The sequence below is a fragment of the Sylvia atricapilla genome, chromosome 10 (assembly GCF_009819655.1).
Source record: "Sylvia atricapilla isolate bSylAtr1 chromosome 10, bSylAtr1.pri, whole genome shotgun sequence".
In the NCBI taxonomy this organism is placed as follows: Eukaryota; Metazoa; Chordata; class Aves; order Passeriformes; family Sylviidae; genus Sylvia; species Sylvia atricapilla.
In genome coordinates this window covers 2,610,645-2,627,391 of record NC_089149.1, presented here as the reverse complement: position 1 = coordinate 2,627,391, position 16,747 = coordinate 2,610,645, and the positions used below count along the sequence as shown (strand labels likewise).

Sequence of the window (16,747 nt, the reverse complement as noted above, 5' to 3'; positions counted from 1 at the left end):
TGCACTGGAACAAGAGACTAAATTTGCAGTGAACAACACTTGGAAGTAAATGTCCTTTAGTCTCTTCAGATAAGTATATTTATATTTCTGTTCACTGAGCTCTGGATATCTTTGGGCTGGAAAGTTGTACTAAAAATTCAGAGATAAAAGTTTGAACCACTGGATTTCTTCTGATTCTCTTCTCTGTAGGATGTAAAAGAATGGAAACAGACACATAAAGAGTTGTCTGTTTTCCCCTTCTTTGCAAGTTCAATTCATGATTTAGTGCTCTTTAGGCATTTTTTGGTTTTTACTTCAGTAAATAATTTTGTATTTTTTACTTCAATAAATTCTCTAATCGTCAATCAGAAAATGGCAAAGTTATTTTAGAGTTTCCTGTCCTTCAGCACTGTTTTTGTGTGCTCCTGTCTGGCAGAGTTTGTGGTGCAGCCTGCTCCAGCAGTAACCTACAGAACCATTGGAGGCATCCTGGATTTCTACATCTTCCTGGGGAACACTCCAGAGCAAGTTGTCCAGGAGTACCTGCAGGTACCTTTACCTACAGGCCTCATGCACTTAACAGGTTTTTCCAAGTGCTTGGGATTTATTTTATAATATTTTTGTTCTCTGGGTGCTGGAGAGGAGACCATGCTCAAGGCCCAAGAGCTCCAAAATTCATTAATCTGTAATTGAAACTGTGGTCATTAGGGCTGGAGATGGTCTCTAGAATAACTTGTTTCCTTGCTCATGAGGACAAATTCCTGTTCATATGGCAATATTATGGGATAGAGAACGTGTGTACAGGATGTCTGGATTTTATGATCACAAGATATCACTGAGTATCTTTTGCTGTTCTTGAGATCTGCATTGGTTCCAGTAACACCTTAAAGGATGGGCATGGTCCCAAAATAGGAGCATTTATTAAAATAAATGAATAACAGGGAAAAAAAAATATTGTATTTAGGAGTGGGCTGCTCATTTAGTGTGTGCTATTGGTGTAGATGTAAGAAATGGGGTGATGCCTTATTGGGGCTGCCTAAAAACAGAGGCCAGACAAAATCAGGAGAATAAAAAGCAGTTCTGTTTATTGAGGGGCCTCCAGGTACATTTAGGGCAGACAAAGCCCCCAGGGAATACACCCAAAATGGACCCCGGGTCACGGGTTTGCACACTTGGATCAGTTGGGGCCATTGGCACATTGGGGGTTCATCTCCCAATTACAGCTCCAGCTAATGAAGTCATTGAGCCCAAGTTTTCCCCCTCAAAACTCCCTTTTGTTCCCATCCCTGGGCCCTGAGGCAGTGAGGGGTCCGTGATTGCCAGGCCTGGAGAGGAATTGTTGTGTCTGCCCAAAGTGGGGGAGCAGCAGCTGACACTGTGTGTGGGGTGTGGGGGCACACACTAAAGGGCTGCAGGAGCACAAATGGGTGGGAAATGGAAAAGCTCAAATCCAAAAGCATCAGTGGATGCAGAGAAAAGGGGATGAGGTGACACAGAGTGTCCAACACCAACGTGGGGGTTTTGTTTTCCCCTCACAGCTGGTGGGACTGCCAACACTGCCCTCCTACTGGAACCTGGGATTCCAGCTCAGCCGCTATGGTTACGCCTCCCTGGCTGAGGTGAAGGAAATCGTGGAGAGGAACAGGGCCACTGGAATGCCCTATGTGAGTATGGGGTTTGGGGAGGACACTGAGATCCTACAACCGCCTCGTTTTCCATGAGTTTGGATTAGGAAACCTGTGCTGCCAAAGATCTTTGTCCATTTTGATGTTAGACCCTTTATCAGAAGGTCAGATGGGGGGTGGGTTAACTGCAGTTAGATTTTATTTTATTTATACTTTGTTGTAATAATTTTTCTTTTTTTCTTTCCCACTCTGTCCATTTTTCCTCTCTTGAAACATTAAAAACAATGTCCTGTGGACAGTTGTGGAACCATATATTACTATTAATTGGCAGTCAAAGGCAAAATACAACTAACTTTTAAAAGATTTTAATGGGCATGAACCTGATGTCTTCAGTAGAATAAAAATGCCCTAATATTAAGCCAATATTGGGGAGGAAAATGGACTAATAAAAATCTGTACCTATCAGTTTTCATGGAAAAGCTGAATTTCCTTCTCTTTCAGGATGCTCAAGTCATTGATATTGAATATATGGAGAATAGGAAAGATTTCACTTATGACAAGGTGAAATTTCAAGACCTCCCTCAATTTGCATCTTATTTGCATGAACGTGGACAAAAATACATCATCATCTTGGTAAGCATTTAATTACTCCTTTTTTTCCTTATGAAGACTTCCATTACAGTTATTTATTATTTTTCTTCACTAATTTTATGCCATTATTGCATTTACACCGTTTCCATTACAGTAATTTATTATTATTCTTTACTTCCTCTATGTAATTATTGCATTTACAGCCTGTAATGATGGATGGAGCATCCTGATTTCTTCTTTTCTCTGTTGTTTTCTGACTTCTTTAGGATCCTGCTATTAGCACCGGTAATCTGGCTGATGGAAGTCCCTATGGCAGCTTCGTCAGGGGAACAGAGAGACAAGTCTGGGTGAATGGGTCAGATGGAACAACACTGATTGGGGAGGTAATTGTGGTTTTACACATTCGAATTGGATCTGTTATCACTGTCGTGGTTTCATTTAGCTCAGGGGATTTATCTACCTGTGAGAGCAAAGTTTGTAAGGTCTCTTGAAAATAATTCTCCACCTCTCAATTTTTTTTCAGTTGTTTACATTAAAAAGGTATTTTTCATGAATTTTGCATCGAAATTAATATCTTTTTAGATTTTAATTTTTAAAAGAAAAATAGAACCAAAATAGCAATTAAAATCACACACGTTCACATTAACCCTAATTGTTTTTTACGTCAAAGGATAGTTTGAAGGCTCAAGAGGTATTTCATCAGCCAGCTCCTATTTATTTCCAGTGGCAACTGAGGAGCCAGATCCCACATTAACTTTTTAATTCATAATCTTAACTTCTATTGTGAATTTCTTTAGCTGTGAATTGTTCCTTGCAGGACTCACAAAAAAAATTTGAAAAATTAAAAGTTAAGAAATTCATACTCTCTGTGCTCTTCAACTCCCATCCAACCTGAGCAGGTCTGTGATCCTTATGAACCCTTTTTAATCCCATCCAAAGTCTCATTCATTATTTTCCTTTGACTGCTGCAGGTGTGGCCAGGGGAAACTGTGTTCCCAGACTTCACCAGACCTGAGTGCACGAACTGGTGGGTGGATGAGTGCAAATTGTTCTATGACATGGTGCCCTACGATGGACTGTGGATTGTGAGTAATACAGGATTATTTTTTTTTTAATTTATTTTTAAGTTTTTTAAATATAGGCGGTAGCAGATGTTTGTTACATTGAATTTTTATTGGATTCAAAGGCATTTTTTGCCATCAGAAAGGAGATATTGGAGTATATCTAATGATGTTTTAAAGGGTGATGGAATAGAGGGGAAGACTTTTTAGGGAAATGTATTTAAGGCAACTTTATTACATCCTTCATCTTTCTTTTCCAGGACATGAATGAAGTGTCCAACTTTGTTCAAGGCTCAAAACAAGGTTGTGCACCAAATGAATTAAACTACCCTCCTTACACTCCCAGTAAGTCCAGCTACTTTAATCAGAATAATAAAATATCAAATAAAATGTTAATTGCTTTCAAGGGTACAATGTGATTTTTAGTGCAGTTTTTATGGGTGGGGTTTGGAAAATCTTATTGACAGTAAATAATATTTATGTGCTTGCATTTGTATACTTCAGGTGTGGTTTATAGAACTGCCTCTTGTAGCTTGTCAAATAATTACTGGGTATTGTCAATGCCTTAATTATGTCTGATAATGTAACTATCCTCTTGCAGTGTCAGTAGTTTTTCAGATATTTGCAGAACTAAAATGGAGTTCATCATTTGTGTTAATAGTAGAGTTAAGTGACCTTTGCCAGCCTGTTGTCAGATGGTGATTCAGGAGTTTAGAGCACAGTTCCCAGTTCCTTGGATGGGTGCAAAGCTCAGGAGTGGAAATATCACAGAGCAAAGAGGAACCAAACAGCATTTTGATTTTGGATTAATTAAACTGCCTGAGTAAAAGAATGAATAGAAAAAGGGATTTGGGTATCATAAATGTGCATTAAAGATCGGAAATATTAAGAATAAAAATGTTTCTTACCAGTGCTATTTGTATTCCTTTCTTCCAGGGATTCTGGACAAACTCATGTTTTCCAAGACACTCTGCCTGGATGCAGTGCAGAACTGGGGGAAGCAATATGATGTCCACAACCTTTATGGATATTCTATGGCCATATCCAGTAGGAAGTAAGGAATGCATCCTAAAATCCTGCAGAAAGGGTTCAGAACAGTGCATGGCCTGCATTTTCCAAAGCACCACGAGATTTGGCTGCTAAAGGAACGAGATTCCTGGAAAATGCTGTGTTACTTTTGAGCCAGTTTAGCCAAGGCAAAATCCACAGCCTGGGGCTGGATGGAAAACCCACAGACTGAATGTCAGGGCTGTGTAAAGAGATTATTCCAAATTAATATCTTGAATTCTGCTAAACCTCACCTCCAAAGGGACAACCCTATCCTTGAGATGAATAATCAGCACAAATCAATATAAATCGGCTTTTTTTCAAAATTATCCATGTCTCAATTGTCTTTTCCTCTGTGTAACTCCAATCTCATTCCTTTCCAGAGCCATCGAGACGGTGTTTCCAGGAAAGAGAAGCTTCCTCATCTCGAGGTCCACTTTTGCAGGCTCAGGAAAATACACAGGACACTGGCTGGGGGACAATTTTGCCACGTGGGACCAAATGAAGTGGGCCATCCCTGGAATGCTGGAGTTTAACCTCTTTGGAATACCTTATGTAGGACTTCAGTTCGTGCCATCCTTTCCAAACAGGGGACAGATTATCTAACCAAGCAATCTTTAAATAATCACTGACACCTCAAAATTAATCCTTTTTAGGAATCTCCTTTGAACATTTCTTTTCAATTATCGATTTTTTTTTTATTATTATTATTTAGGCCGTTTATTTTGATTTTTGTGGCTATGGTGACATAAAAGTGGGTAGCAAACTTATTATCTCGTATATCCCAATCTACCCCTCATTTCAGTAATTTTTGAACAGTACTGAGGGATGTGAAACAATTCCTGGCTTTCTTATCATTTCAAATCAGACGTGTCCACTTAGAAGGGAAATATCCAAAATCCTTTTTATGATTTTAAATTTTAATGGTTTTGAAGCTTTTTTCCCATTCTGTGCATATGATCACCAAACATGAAGGTAAAATTTGGAAGAAGCAGGATGATGGGCAATGTCAGTGAGGGGTCAGTTGAATTTTTTGGACAGCATAGCTGGATTTGGGAGTGGAAAGTCACAACTGTGTTGTACCTTTCAAGATGCAGAACACTGTACATCCAACACGGTCTGATTTTTTAATTATCTTTTTTAAAAAGGTTGGAGCAGATATTTGTGGCTTCAGTGACAACACCACAGAAGAGCTTTGCAGACGATGGATGCAAGTGGGAGCATTTTACCCATTTTCCAGGAACCACAACTGTGAAGGTTATGCTGTAAGTTGTGCTTTGTGTTCAGAACTGCTTTGTGTTACACGACCACATTTCCTTTAATATCACTTCTAACCCTCACCACCACTGACCAGTTTGAAAACAGACATTTAAGCTGTCTTTATAAAATTATAGATGAGAGAGGTTGTGTTTCATGAGGGGTAATTGAGAACACAGTTTTTTGGTAGTAGTTTTATGAATATTGGGTCCTCCTACCACCAAAGCACACTGAGGTCTCTGTGAGACACCAGACTGACCCCTGGGGGTTCCTTGGCATGAACCTGGCTGCCAGGAGGGATCCTGGAATAACCCTGATGGACAAGGAGAGGTGGGCAGTGCAAACAGCCCAGAGGGACAGACAGCAGCTCACAGCAGCAGAAAGGAGAACCCAGTGCAGAGCTGCCTCACGGAGCCCCAGCCCCTCTGAAACAGCTTTCCACATGTTTGCCAAAGCATTTTTGAGAAAGCTGGAACTAATAACAGTGGATGTTTGTTTCCAGCATCAAGACCCAGCAGTGTTTGGACAGAACTCTGCGCTGGTGAACAGCTCCAAGCATTACCTGACCATTCGTTACACTCTGCTGCCCTACCTGTACACACTGCTCTACAAAGCCCACACCCAGGGGAGCACCGTGGTCAGGCCACTGCTGCACGAGTGAGTTTGGGAGTTTTATAGCCAGTAACAAAAGTCTGACACCTTCCATGTGGTTAGAGGGCTTTCTAAACCTCTCTCCTGTGAAAATGCCAATTGGGATATCTGTCGGTGACTTCCCAATCTGTGAAATCCCATTTTGGTGTCATCAGGAGGTGATTTTTATGTGACATCCTTTAGTCGTAATTGTGGGCAATCAGTACCCTGAAACTTTGGGATTGCTGATGATATAAATGACAAAGAAAAAAAAAAATACCCAAACAATTTCTGCTCTATCCTTCACATTTATTTAGGTTCTACGCTGATGAAACAACATGGAGCATCGACAGGCAGTTCCTGTGGGGCCCTGGGCTACTGATTTCCCCTGTCCTCGAGCCGGTAGGTTTGGCTGGTTTGGGATCTATCTGGTAACCTTGGGCCATGTTGAGTCACCAGTTCCCTCTCCTTCATCTATTGCTTCCAGTGAGAGAGCCCACAGCACATTTTTACCCCTGCTGAACTGGAAAATCTTGCCGTTATATCCCGCTCCTGTTTTCCAGTCTTCTATGGAGTCAAGGCTGTCTGGTCTGATATTCTGCTTTACCTCATCCTCACATCATCTCTGAATTTCCTTTGGGATCAGCTTCTCTTGCTGCATTTCAGCTTCTCTGTGCTATAACGAGCAAACAAAAAGATTGGGGCTTATTCTGTGGCAGAATCCTGTAAATAATGATTTCCCCTGCCAGCAACGCATTTGCCACAGAGAAAAGTAAAATATTTTTTAAATACAGAGAGGTAAAGAGAGAATCTGAAAGGTGCCAGCCCCAAAATACATGGAAATAAAGAAGATAGAGAGATGCTTGTGTATAGGATCTGGTTCACTGGGTTTGAAGCATCGTGGCTTTGATTGAGCTGCCACTTTGCAGAGCAGCAATTCAGTTCCACCCCAGCAGCTTTGCAGAAAACCTGTTTGGATTGCCCCTTCCCTCTGTCTGGGCACCATCCTAAACACCAGGAAACAGCAAAGCGTGGAAATATCAATGAACTTCTCACAGTGGGCTTCAGCTTTATTGGAAAATCGAGTTTATCTGATTAAGTTGTTAAATATGAAATGAAATATGAAAGTTGTTTCTTTGTTCTCTTCTTTTAGGGTGTGGAGTCCACTCGTGTGTACCTCCCTGATGCAGAGTGGTACGAGTATGACACGGTAAGGAAATGCACAGGGTATTATGGGATATCACATCATTTTCTAAATGGGAATGGGATGAAATTTGTTTGTCAGCCTTGCTTTGGGGACAGAGATGTGAAGGAAATACTTTGAGGTTACTTGAGAGAGAAGGGATGAAGGGTGGTGGGAGAAGCTTAAGAACTGGTGCCTCAAGAAAGGGCTCAGATTATGACACTAAATCATAGTGATATTCAATTATTTTATGTGCTCATTAACCCATAGATATTTACATAACTTAAGCTTTTTGTATAAGGAACAATTCGATGAAGCTCAGGACTTAAGAAAACACTCCCAGCAGCGGCTAATACGAAATTCCTGTTCTCTTTTCCTTCCCTGTCCATAAGGGTGAACCAGTCAATATTAAGAAAACATGGCACGATTTATATACCCCAGCAGAGAAAATGGGGGTGCACCTGAGAGGAGGATACATTTACCCTACTCAGAATCCAAGCAACACCACAGCGGAAAGGTAGGATCCCAAATGGAACACTTTTAACATTTATTTCTTTTCCCCCCATAATGGGGCTGAGGACTTCTAGGATACATATAACAGCAGCCCATTGTATTTCGGGCTTTCACCTTGAAATGTGGGAATAGCTGTGAGCCGAACCTCACTTCCACACCTTTAGTGATGGATAATTTGCATAGAAATTCATAAGCTCACTGGGTGTTTCAATCCATTTGCATGAAAATGAAAGGAAACGGAGGATTAAACTTAATTAAGGCAATGCTCCGAGGATTGTGACCCTGTTGGGTGTTTCACTCTTACATGAACGTGGAGGATGCATCAAGACTGTTTAGATGTTTGTTATAAACATTAATCTCTTTCCACAGCCGCAAGAATCCAATGGGACTGATAATTGCCCTGGATCTCAACAATGAAGCTTCTGGGGATTTGTTCTGGGATGATGGAGAATCCACAGGTGAGCAGCCATCAACAGTGAAATAAATATGGTTAACAAAGATTTCACATGCTCAAATTTCAGTGTTCCAGCTGAAAACAAGACAAAGTAACACACTGCTGCTACTTGCTCGTAAATCAAATGGTTTTCATCATTTCTAAGTAGAAAACTGTGGCTGTTGTTAATGTAAGATGGAAGTCACAACTTAATTTGACACAAGTAAAGCAAAAAGACACAAGGCTCTAGTTTAAGGTCAAGCCTCTGCTGTAAGGTTTAACCTCTGGTTTTCAGGAGAAATCTTGAGATTGTCAGGAAGTGACAGGGTTTTCCCCTGGGATTTAGGCAAACCTCTGCTCATCCAGGGAGGTATCTGAGCATCAATATTGGAAAACTTTATAGATTCCACCTGTACAGCTCCTTGTTTTTGTGGACTATACCAATCATTTCTCCCAGGAAAACTCCCAGGCCACTGCTTTTTGGAATTTAGTGAAAATCGGGGATGGTTTTAAGAAATAGAGCAGTGATTCAGCTGATTATTGCTGCCATAAATCCAGCAGGCCTTGGGTGGCTGCTGTGCATGGGGGGTGAGAGCTCCATGTGCTCCTCTGGCCTAAAATAACAGAGCCATTACTGCCCTCACTGCTGCTGCCAAACAAAGCAATAAAACATTCCATCATTTTATGGCCTGCCCAAAACTTACAGGTTGCAGTTTTACAAGGGAACGATTTGCAATTTGCCTCTGGTGACAGGATTTGTCTTTTTGTGTGTGGGGGGGAAAAAAAAAAAGCCAGATTGAGCACACTTTGTATTTCTTTCCCCTGGTTGTGTTATTTCTTCTCTTATGGTTCCATGGTATTTATTATTATCATCATCACCATTATTTTTTTATTTAGGCTATGTTGAAGGATTAGCTTTGGTCAAAACTTTTATATTTAAGACAAACTGAGAAGAAATAACAGTAGAATAAAAAAAAAAATCACTACGTTTTAGAAGAGCTGAGTTCAATGAATTTTTGTGGAAAATCTCTCTCCAGGGAGACTGGCCAAAGGATAAATAAAAAGGAACATTTCAGTTCCTCAGAGACACATTAGTAAATATTTGAATGCAGTCCTGATAATTAACAGCTTATTGGTCTCTAGCAGTGGCACAGCCCTACTTTAATTTTATTCTTTTCTGCACTCCAAGTGTAACTTCTTTCTTTACCTTTTAGGTACAATTGAGAATAACAACTACATTTTCTATGAGTTTAGTGTTTCCAACGTAAGTATTTGATTTTTAAATAATCTAATTTTAATTTCTGATTTTTATCCAGTATCTTTCAAGAATATTCTTTTCTCTCTTTATTCTCCTGTAAGATTTTCTGGAAAACAAAATATTTACCAAAAGCAAGAGGAATCATGTTCAAAATACTCTCATTTAACTGGGATGAAATCTGTTAGGTGTTTTTCTCCTAGTTAATGTAAATATCTAAATAACTCCTATTTCCTTCCACAAAATAAACTCAGCAGCAGTATTTACTGAACAAGAGAACTCTAAAGCATAAGAGGCATTTAAAACACAGTCAAAAAGGAGAAGCATGGATTTTGTGATTTGTATTTTGTTTTGTGATTTTGTGATTATCAAAATAATGGCACTGTAAATATATATAAATATATATATTTATACTGTGAAAATACAGCTGAATGTCTCCAAAGAGTGAAGGAGACCCACACCTTGCCTGAGCCCTCAGAAACTACATCAGGGTTAAGTTTTATTGTGCTATTTTAAGCTGAAAATGCTTTTGCAAGGGTAATTGACATCAGGGTGGAGTCCTGATAGTGTTTCCATCCAATATTGACAGTAACTATTACATAACAAGGGTTGTAAATAGCATGATAACATATTGCTTCTACAAAAATAATAATTGTGATAATAATGATATAAATATTGGATGAAGGTATTCATTTCTTTTGCCATTATGCAGGAGCATAAACCAAGTGAGAGAATGCAGAGGAACACCAGTGAAGCACATGAATTAGTGATTTTTTTGAAATCCTAATTAATCATAGAATCATTTGTAGATAAAAAAACTCCAGTTGTTGTTGGAGTTTGAAACCCCAGCAGAGCCAAATCACGACTTGACTGTGATGACATTTGAGTTAACAATTAACCGCAGTGTTCCCATGGAGGGCAATGAGGAAGTTCCACACACGTGTGACAGCCACGGTGCAGTTCCTCTGCTTGGACTCTTAATCTAAAAATAATTCATGATATGGAGTAGGAAATGGTGCTTTTATATCCTGAGAAGTGAGAACCTTTGGTTGTTGGAACCCAGTGAGATCCCAGACAGGTGGAGTTTATCTGCCCTGTCAAAGACCCCCTCCAGCCTTTCTTTATTTCCCAAACAAGGGAAAAAAAACCCAGAAATGCAACTCTGAAGATTATTTTATACATGGTAATAAAGCTTTATTGTGATAACGATGAGCAGAGCAATAATTAATATTTGTGGAAAAATATATTGGTTTATTTATGCTACAATGTGAAAGTATTCATTAAAAAAAAAAAAAGTTGAATCAGGAGGATTTTTGGCAGGTTTTTAAAATAAGATTTTGACCACTATATTCTTTTTCAGAATGTTCTACAAATGACTGCTACACACAGCCAATACACTGATCCAAACAACCTGAAATTTGAGGAAATCAAGATATTGGGATTGTCCCAGGAAATAGCATCAGTTTCTGTGACTCAGAACAATGTTGCGCAGGATTACGTCCCCAATCTTACCTATGATGCTGCCACAAAGGTAAAGCAGTAACAGGAAAATGGAAAGTAAACATATTTAAAATTGCATCAACTTTATTTTATGTATTGCAAAGGACAATACCCAGTGCCAATGTTGTTTCCGTGAAATATAATGTGATTTTTATTACAGAATAAAAGTACAATTGCATTCAACTCTGCTGCATAAAAGTGCATCTAAGTTATGCTCGCAGTGCAGCAGACAGCTTATTTCATGTATTTATTCCTGTTTGCTTCCAAGGAAGCTGTGGGATTAACTCCATATTTTTAGAGTCTTAATTCTTCAGATTTTATCTCTAAAAATATCAGCTCTGTGTGTTTTTTAAAAGTGAGACTGTATCAAATCTTAAAAGATGGGATTTTGTGAATTTTTCAGTTTTTGAGTGCATTATTCTTAAGGACCAGCACCTCTTCTGACTGAAGGAAGGCTGGATGGGGTGTGACATTTAATAACTATTGTTTCATATTTACAAGGTTGCTGTTATAAAAGGACTTCAGCTTGATCTGGGGAAGTCTTACAGAATCACATGGACTCTAAGAGTGAATGTCAATGAAAGATTTGATTGTTACCCCAGCCCTAATGCAACAAGGGAAAAATGTGAACAACTTGGCTGTTCCTGGGAAGTAAGTCATTATTTCTTTAAACTGACTTGACAAAAAAAAACCCCCAAAACAACAGAATAAAAGATTTTCCTTTGTGGTTACAGAATAAAAGTGGTTTGGGGCAATTAAAATTCTACCAAATTATATCAGGAGTTGAGGGAAAATGAGGAAATTTTTGAAAGATGAACAGATATTATATTAGAGTAATGAAAAAGTAGAATAACATCTTCAGCTGTCCCTTCTGCCTCAGTGGCACCGTGGCCTGCAAGGCTCAGCCCCTTTGTGTCACCTTCCTGGTCACTCAGGGATGTTTTCACTCAAATTAACTCCTCTGGATCTCAGTTTGAGATGAAATCCTTGAATCCCACAAAAATCTTGAGTCATTTGTGGTCTTGTTTATATCTACATCAAGAAGCTATTTCCAAACCTTGATCTCTGACATGAAGTTCTTTAACACATGGTTTTATGTGTTAATATTATTATTTATTAATAAACACGTGAGAGCAACATGGCCTGGCAGGGTTGAAATTCAGAGGGTGCCTCTAGCTAAATTATTCCCTGTGCTTCTAAATCTAAAATGCCCATTTTGGGCCTTTCCTATAGGAATGAAATCCAAAATTCTGTGGTGGCTGTTCCTGCACCAGCACCTCCTGAAGCAGTTGATGAACTGCTCTGGTTTTGCTGCACTGCTAAAAGAACTTTTTGTAATTTTGTACATTTGGAAATGGCAGGTTGTTATTTTCACTGGATATATTAAGGATAATTTGTGGGAATAAAGCCAGTGGAAAGATCTGCTCTGATGTTGCCTGAGTATGAAATGGGTTTTGGGTACATCTCCTTGAAGGCGGCCAGAGAGCAATGGGATTAAAAGGGGAATTTCCACAGGCCAGGATTAAACCACCATGAGGGATTGATCTGAAGATCACAGAGATGGGGAAATTAAAGCCATCTTCATTGCACAACGATTCAGTTTACTGCCTGAACTATTTGTCCAGCCTTCACTGGTTGCCTTTATTACACCTGAGACAGGGTAGAGATTATTCTGCATTATTTCTTTACTCAGGATTCCATTAATTTTTTTCCCCCTAAATCCTACATTTGGTACAGATCTGATAAAAAACAGGATTTTATGAGAATATCTAACAAAAAAAAATCCATCTGACTCACTAACCTCACTCCTTTCTGTTTGCACCAGGCGGCAGAAAATCCAGATGCTCCTTCCTGCTATTACAGCTCCGGCAATCCTTACTCAGTAGAGAGTGTCAGTTATTCCTCCACTGGGATCGTGGCTGACCTCAGTCTGGACAGCTCCATGGTCAGAGCTAACGAGGCTGCCACTGCCCCAATCAGCACCCTGCGCCTGGAGGTGAAATATCATCTCAACAACATGCTGCAGTTTAAGGTAACGCCATCCCGGAATTCCCCAGATGTTTTAATTATGGGCATTCAAAGGGCTTTTTATAGCCAAATTTATGTTTTGCAGACAGAGGCAGCCTTGTGTAAATGTTTCTCCTTCTAGCCAATTATTATCGCTCTTAGCTCACATCTCTTTTTTGTCCTAGAATCATAGCACTCAATATTACACAGAAGTTAAATGAATCAAAGATAGAATGTCAGTGTATATGTGTAATGTCTACCAGGAACTTTGAAACTGAAAGTATTTTGTTAATATGTATGTAAATTTATCTGTAAGTGCTCTCATGACTCTACATTTTTTTACATCATTGCACTTCTATTCTAAAAGTTTCTGTGCACTGTTGTTTAACTGTAATTTATTGCCATGTTTTTAATAATATCGAGATAAGTGGTCAGACATCAAAAATTAACTTCTATCAGCTTTCAAAATACAGAAAACCTGAAAAAGAATCCTAAAAGTTGAGTAAAAGATGAAGTAGAAAATTATTTATCACACTTGTAGAGTATACACATGTATATTTTAAATAGAAGTATATACTTTAAATTCATGTAGATAATTAGACAAGTGATTTATGATCCAAAATAAATCTTTAAGGTCTTTTGGTTGAGGTTCTTTTCCCCCCCAAAAAAAAATCCTGTGAAAGAACTGGTTCGAGAATACGCCTTTGAAAGAAAATACCACCGCAAGCATTTTGAAATTTATATCAGATTCAGGTTTCCAACGACTGACTTGTTCAAATAAATTAACTTCTGCCTCACAGATCTATGATTATCAGAACCCACGATACGAGGTCCCAGTGCCCCTGAACCTCCCCAGCTCCCCCAGCAGCACGAGCGCGGACCGGCTCTACGAGGTCTCTCTCCAGATCAAACCCTTTGGGATCCAAGTCCGCCGCAAGAGCACGGGCACAGTCATGTGAGCCACTGCCACTTATTTTTACTTTATTTCACACGGGGTTTTGTAGCTTTTTTTCCCCTCCAAATCTTCTCTCTGGGCACGTGTCGGAGCGAAGAACACTTGGTGGCTCTGAAGGCTGTGCCTTGTGTGATCCCCAAGCTTCTGGGAGGCAAAATGAGTTCCTACAGCTCCTAAAATACTTTCCTTAGGAAGATATTACACAGCGCTGCTCATTAAGGATTGGCCATTTGGGTCGGTTTTGGGGAATGGTTAGGGGGAAAAAAAATAGAAGGAAGTAGTGTCCCAACTAATTTGAGGTGGGTTTTGGTAACATGACAGATGAGTCTGGTAGGAGTTTTCATTTTTCCTTGATTAAGTCAGAGTTAGAAAACAGAGAACAGTTGAGTGTGCTATTGGTTTTGTTCAAAAAACCAATTTTATTTAATTCTTTTAAGTGCTCAAAACTAAATTGCGAGTTGAGTTCCTTTCTGCCAACCAGAGTAATAATTCAACCTGCAACTGAAGCTCCTGGAGTAATGAAATTCTCTGGCAGAGCCCACCAGGCTGCAGTTGGATTTCTAACTGGAAAGATGCTGATTTATAATAAATGTGACCTGTGAACACAATTTCAGTGTAACCTGCACAGAAAATTTAGTGAACTGTAAAAAGCACTTTATTTACTGTATTCCATGTGTCCCCAGTGTTCAGACCAGAAGGAAAATAGGATTGCAGTGTCCTGAAATGCATTTTCTCACTAAACTGCCAAAATAACTTGCAGTGCACAGTGCCTGTGTAGGATTCCTCTCTGAGAGACACAGAGGACTTTGTGTCCCTAAACTCTTCTGCAATTCTTAGACACCCTCATTTCAAGTGTCTTAAGTTTCCTTGATAACCACAACAGTTTAATTCCATGCTTACTGAAGAGTGAGATTTCCAGAGAATAAGAGTTACCCAAAAGGAAGTGTCTGCCAGAAACACAGCCCTGAGAATGCTTTATTCTTATTTTCCCTTTCCTCTTCCCACTTCAGCTGGAATTCAGCCCTGCCCACCTTCACCTTCAGTGACATGTTCATTCAGATTTCCACCCGCCTGGCATCCCAGTACATCTATGGGTTTGGGGAACATGAGCACCCCACGTTCCGACACAACATGTCCTGGCACACCTGGGGAATGTTCACCAGAGACCAGCCTCCAACTGTAAGTAGGCAAAGAAGGAGAAAATGAGGTGGTTTTCTGTTTGTTTTTTTTTTTTAACAAACGAGTGCAGAAATGTTCAGCACGACCTTAAAATTCAGTGGATGTCTGCTAGTGCTGGGCATTGGCTCTGACCATATTTATCACAGTTTACAATTTAGATGGTGTCTCCATGGCAAAGGTCTTCTGTAAAGCCATTATTTGTGACCTGCAATATGAGGGGCTCAGGCCCTCTGTCAGATGTTGGAAGGTGACAGGTAGCTTAGGAGTAACAGCACGTTCCTCCTTTTTTTTATTCTTCTCATTTCATTGTTCTGAAAATTAGACATGAGTCAGAACAATTCCTGTTGCTTGGGGATTAATTTAGTACTTAAACAAGTAAAGCAGAAATCTTATCTCTGTTTATTTGTCTTATTTCCTACAAGATAGCACATTTCCAATTATCAGGGAATGGCCAATGAAATAGCAGCAGCTAATCATAGCTCTAACTTCCAGTTCAGGCTGGAACAGATTTCGAGAAAATTAAATATAATGTCACCAGCACCTGCTGAACACGTAGACATGTGGTTCTGTTTGCAAAGAAGGGAAAATCTTGTCCTGTGGAAGCACCTTCTCATTAGTGACATTTAAGTGGAGCAATACCTTTGCTTTCCTTCCTGAGCAGTCTAGACAAGCCTGACAAATTGTGAAGTTCCAAGTGACCTTCTGCAGGTCTGTTTTGTGGTTAGGTGGGGTTTAGGTTTATAAATTTAAAGCTTATTTGCTATGTTTGGCACTTGTCTTATGTTAAATTTATTACTAAATATTAGTAAGTAAATTTTTGCAATATTTCACCAGTAAAATTTATTTTATTTTATTTGCAGTACAAGCTGAATTCCTATGGTTTTCAGCCATTTTATATGGCTCTTGAAGAAGATGGCAATGCCCACGGAGTCCTCTTGCTTAACAGCAATGCCATGGGTAAGAAAACCTTCAGTTTATTTCAGAAATGCATTAAATGGTCTGGGTTAGGAGGGACCTTAAAGTTCATCCTGTTCCACCCCCCTGCAAGGACACCTCTCACTATCCCAGGCTGCTCCAATATGGCCTTGGACACTTCCAGGGATCCAGGGGCAGCCACAGCTTCTCTGGGCCAACTTCAGGGCCTCGCCCTCCTCCCAAGGCACAATTTCTTCCCAAAATCCCCTCTAAGCCCCTTCTCTGTCAGTTTGAAGCCATTCCCTCTTGGCTGATCCCTCTAGACCTTTGTAAATTGTCTCTCCGCATCCTGCTCTGTGTGCTGCATTTTCACAGCCAGTGTTTTTCACTGGTGGCAAACCCAGGCACCCTTTTCTCACTCCCTTCCCTCCCCTTCCAGATGTGACGTTCCAGCCCACCCCTGCCCTGACCTACCGCACCATCGGAGGGATCCTCGACTTCTACATGGTCTTGGGCCCGACTCCCGAGCTCGTGGTCCAGGAATACACTGAAGTAGGAGCCTGACCAACACTGGGCTTTGGTGGGTTGGTTTGGCTTCTCTTTCCCCTCCTCACCAC

The 16,747-nt window shown here is 40.0% G+C and overlaps 1 protein-coding gene across 1 annotated transcript in view; it reads left to right on the top strand.

The window, feature by feature from the left end:
* SI (sucrase-isomaltase) overlaps positions 1 to 16,747 on the top strand; it is a 43,353-nt gene that overhangs the window by 10,570 nt on the left and 16,036 nt on the right. Inside the window, exons 8-29 of the mRNA XM_066326432.1 lie at positions 416 to 528; positions 1,518 to 1,643; positions 2,106 to 2,237; positions 2,462 to 2,578; positions 3,167 to 3,280; positions 3,517 to 3,601; positions 4,193 to 4,310; positions 4,687 to 4,858; positions 5,452 to 5,568; positions 6,063 to 6,217; positions 6,508 to 6,592; positions 7,344 to 7,400; positions 7,766 to 7,890; positions 8,256 to 8,344; positions 9,534 to 9,583; positions 10,935 to 11,105; positions 11,576 to 11,725; positions 12,900 to 13,106; positions 13,882 to 14,036; positions 15,047 to 15,215; positions 16,076 to 16,172; positions 16,570 to 16,682. Of these exons, the coding sequence (XP_066182529.1) occupies positions 416 to 528; positions 1,518 to 1,643; positions 2,106 to 2,237; positions 2,462 to 2,578; positions 3,167 to 3,280; positions 3,517 to 3,601; positions 4,193 to 4,310; positions 4,687 to 4,858; positions 5,452 to 5,568; positions 6,063 to 6,217; positions 6,508 to 6,592; positions 7,344 to 7,400; positions 7,766 to 7,890; positions 8,256 to 8,344; positions 9,534 to 9,583; positions 10,935 to 11,105; positions 11,576 to 11,725; positions 12,900 to 13,106; positions 13,882 to 14,036; positions 15,047 to 15,215; positions 16,076 to 16,172; positions 16,570 to 16,682 (2,717 nt within the window). The remainder of the gene's footprint in view (positions 1 to 415; positions 529 to 1,517; positions 1,644 to 2,105; positions 2,238 to 2,461; positions 2,579 to 3,166; positions 3,281 to 3,516; positions 3,602 to 4,192; positions 4,311 to 4,686; positions 4,859 to 5,451; positions 5,569 to 6,062; positions 6,218 to 6,507; positions 6,593 to 7,343; positions 7,401 to 7,765; positions 7,891 to 8,255; positions 8,345 to 9,533; positions 9,584 to 10,934; positions 11,106 to 11,575; positions 11,726 to 12,899; positions 13,107 to 13,881; positions 14,037 to 15,046; positions 15,216 to 16,075; positions 16,173 to 16,569; positions 16,683 to 16,747) is intronic.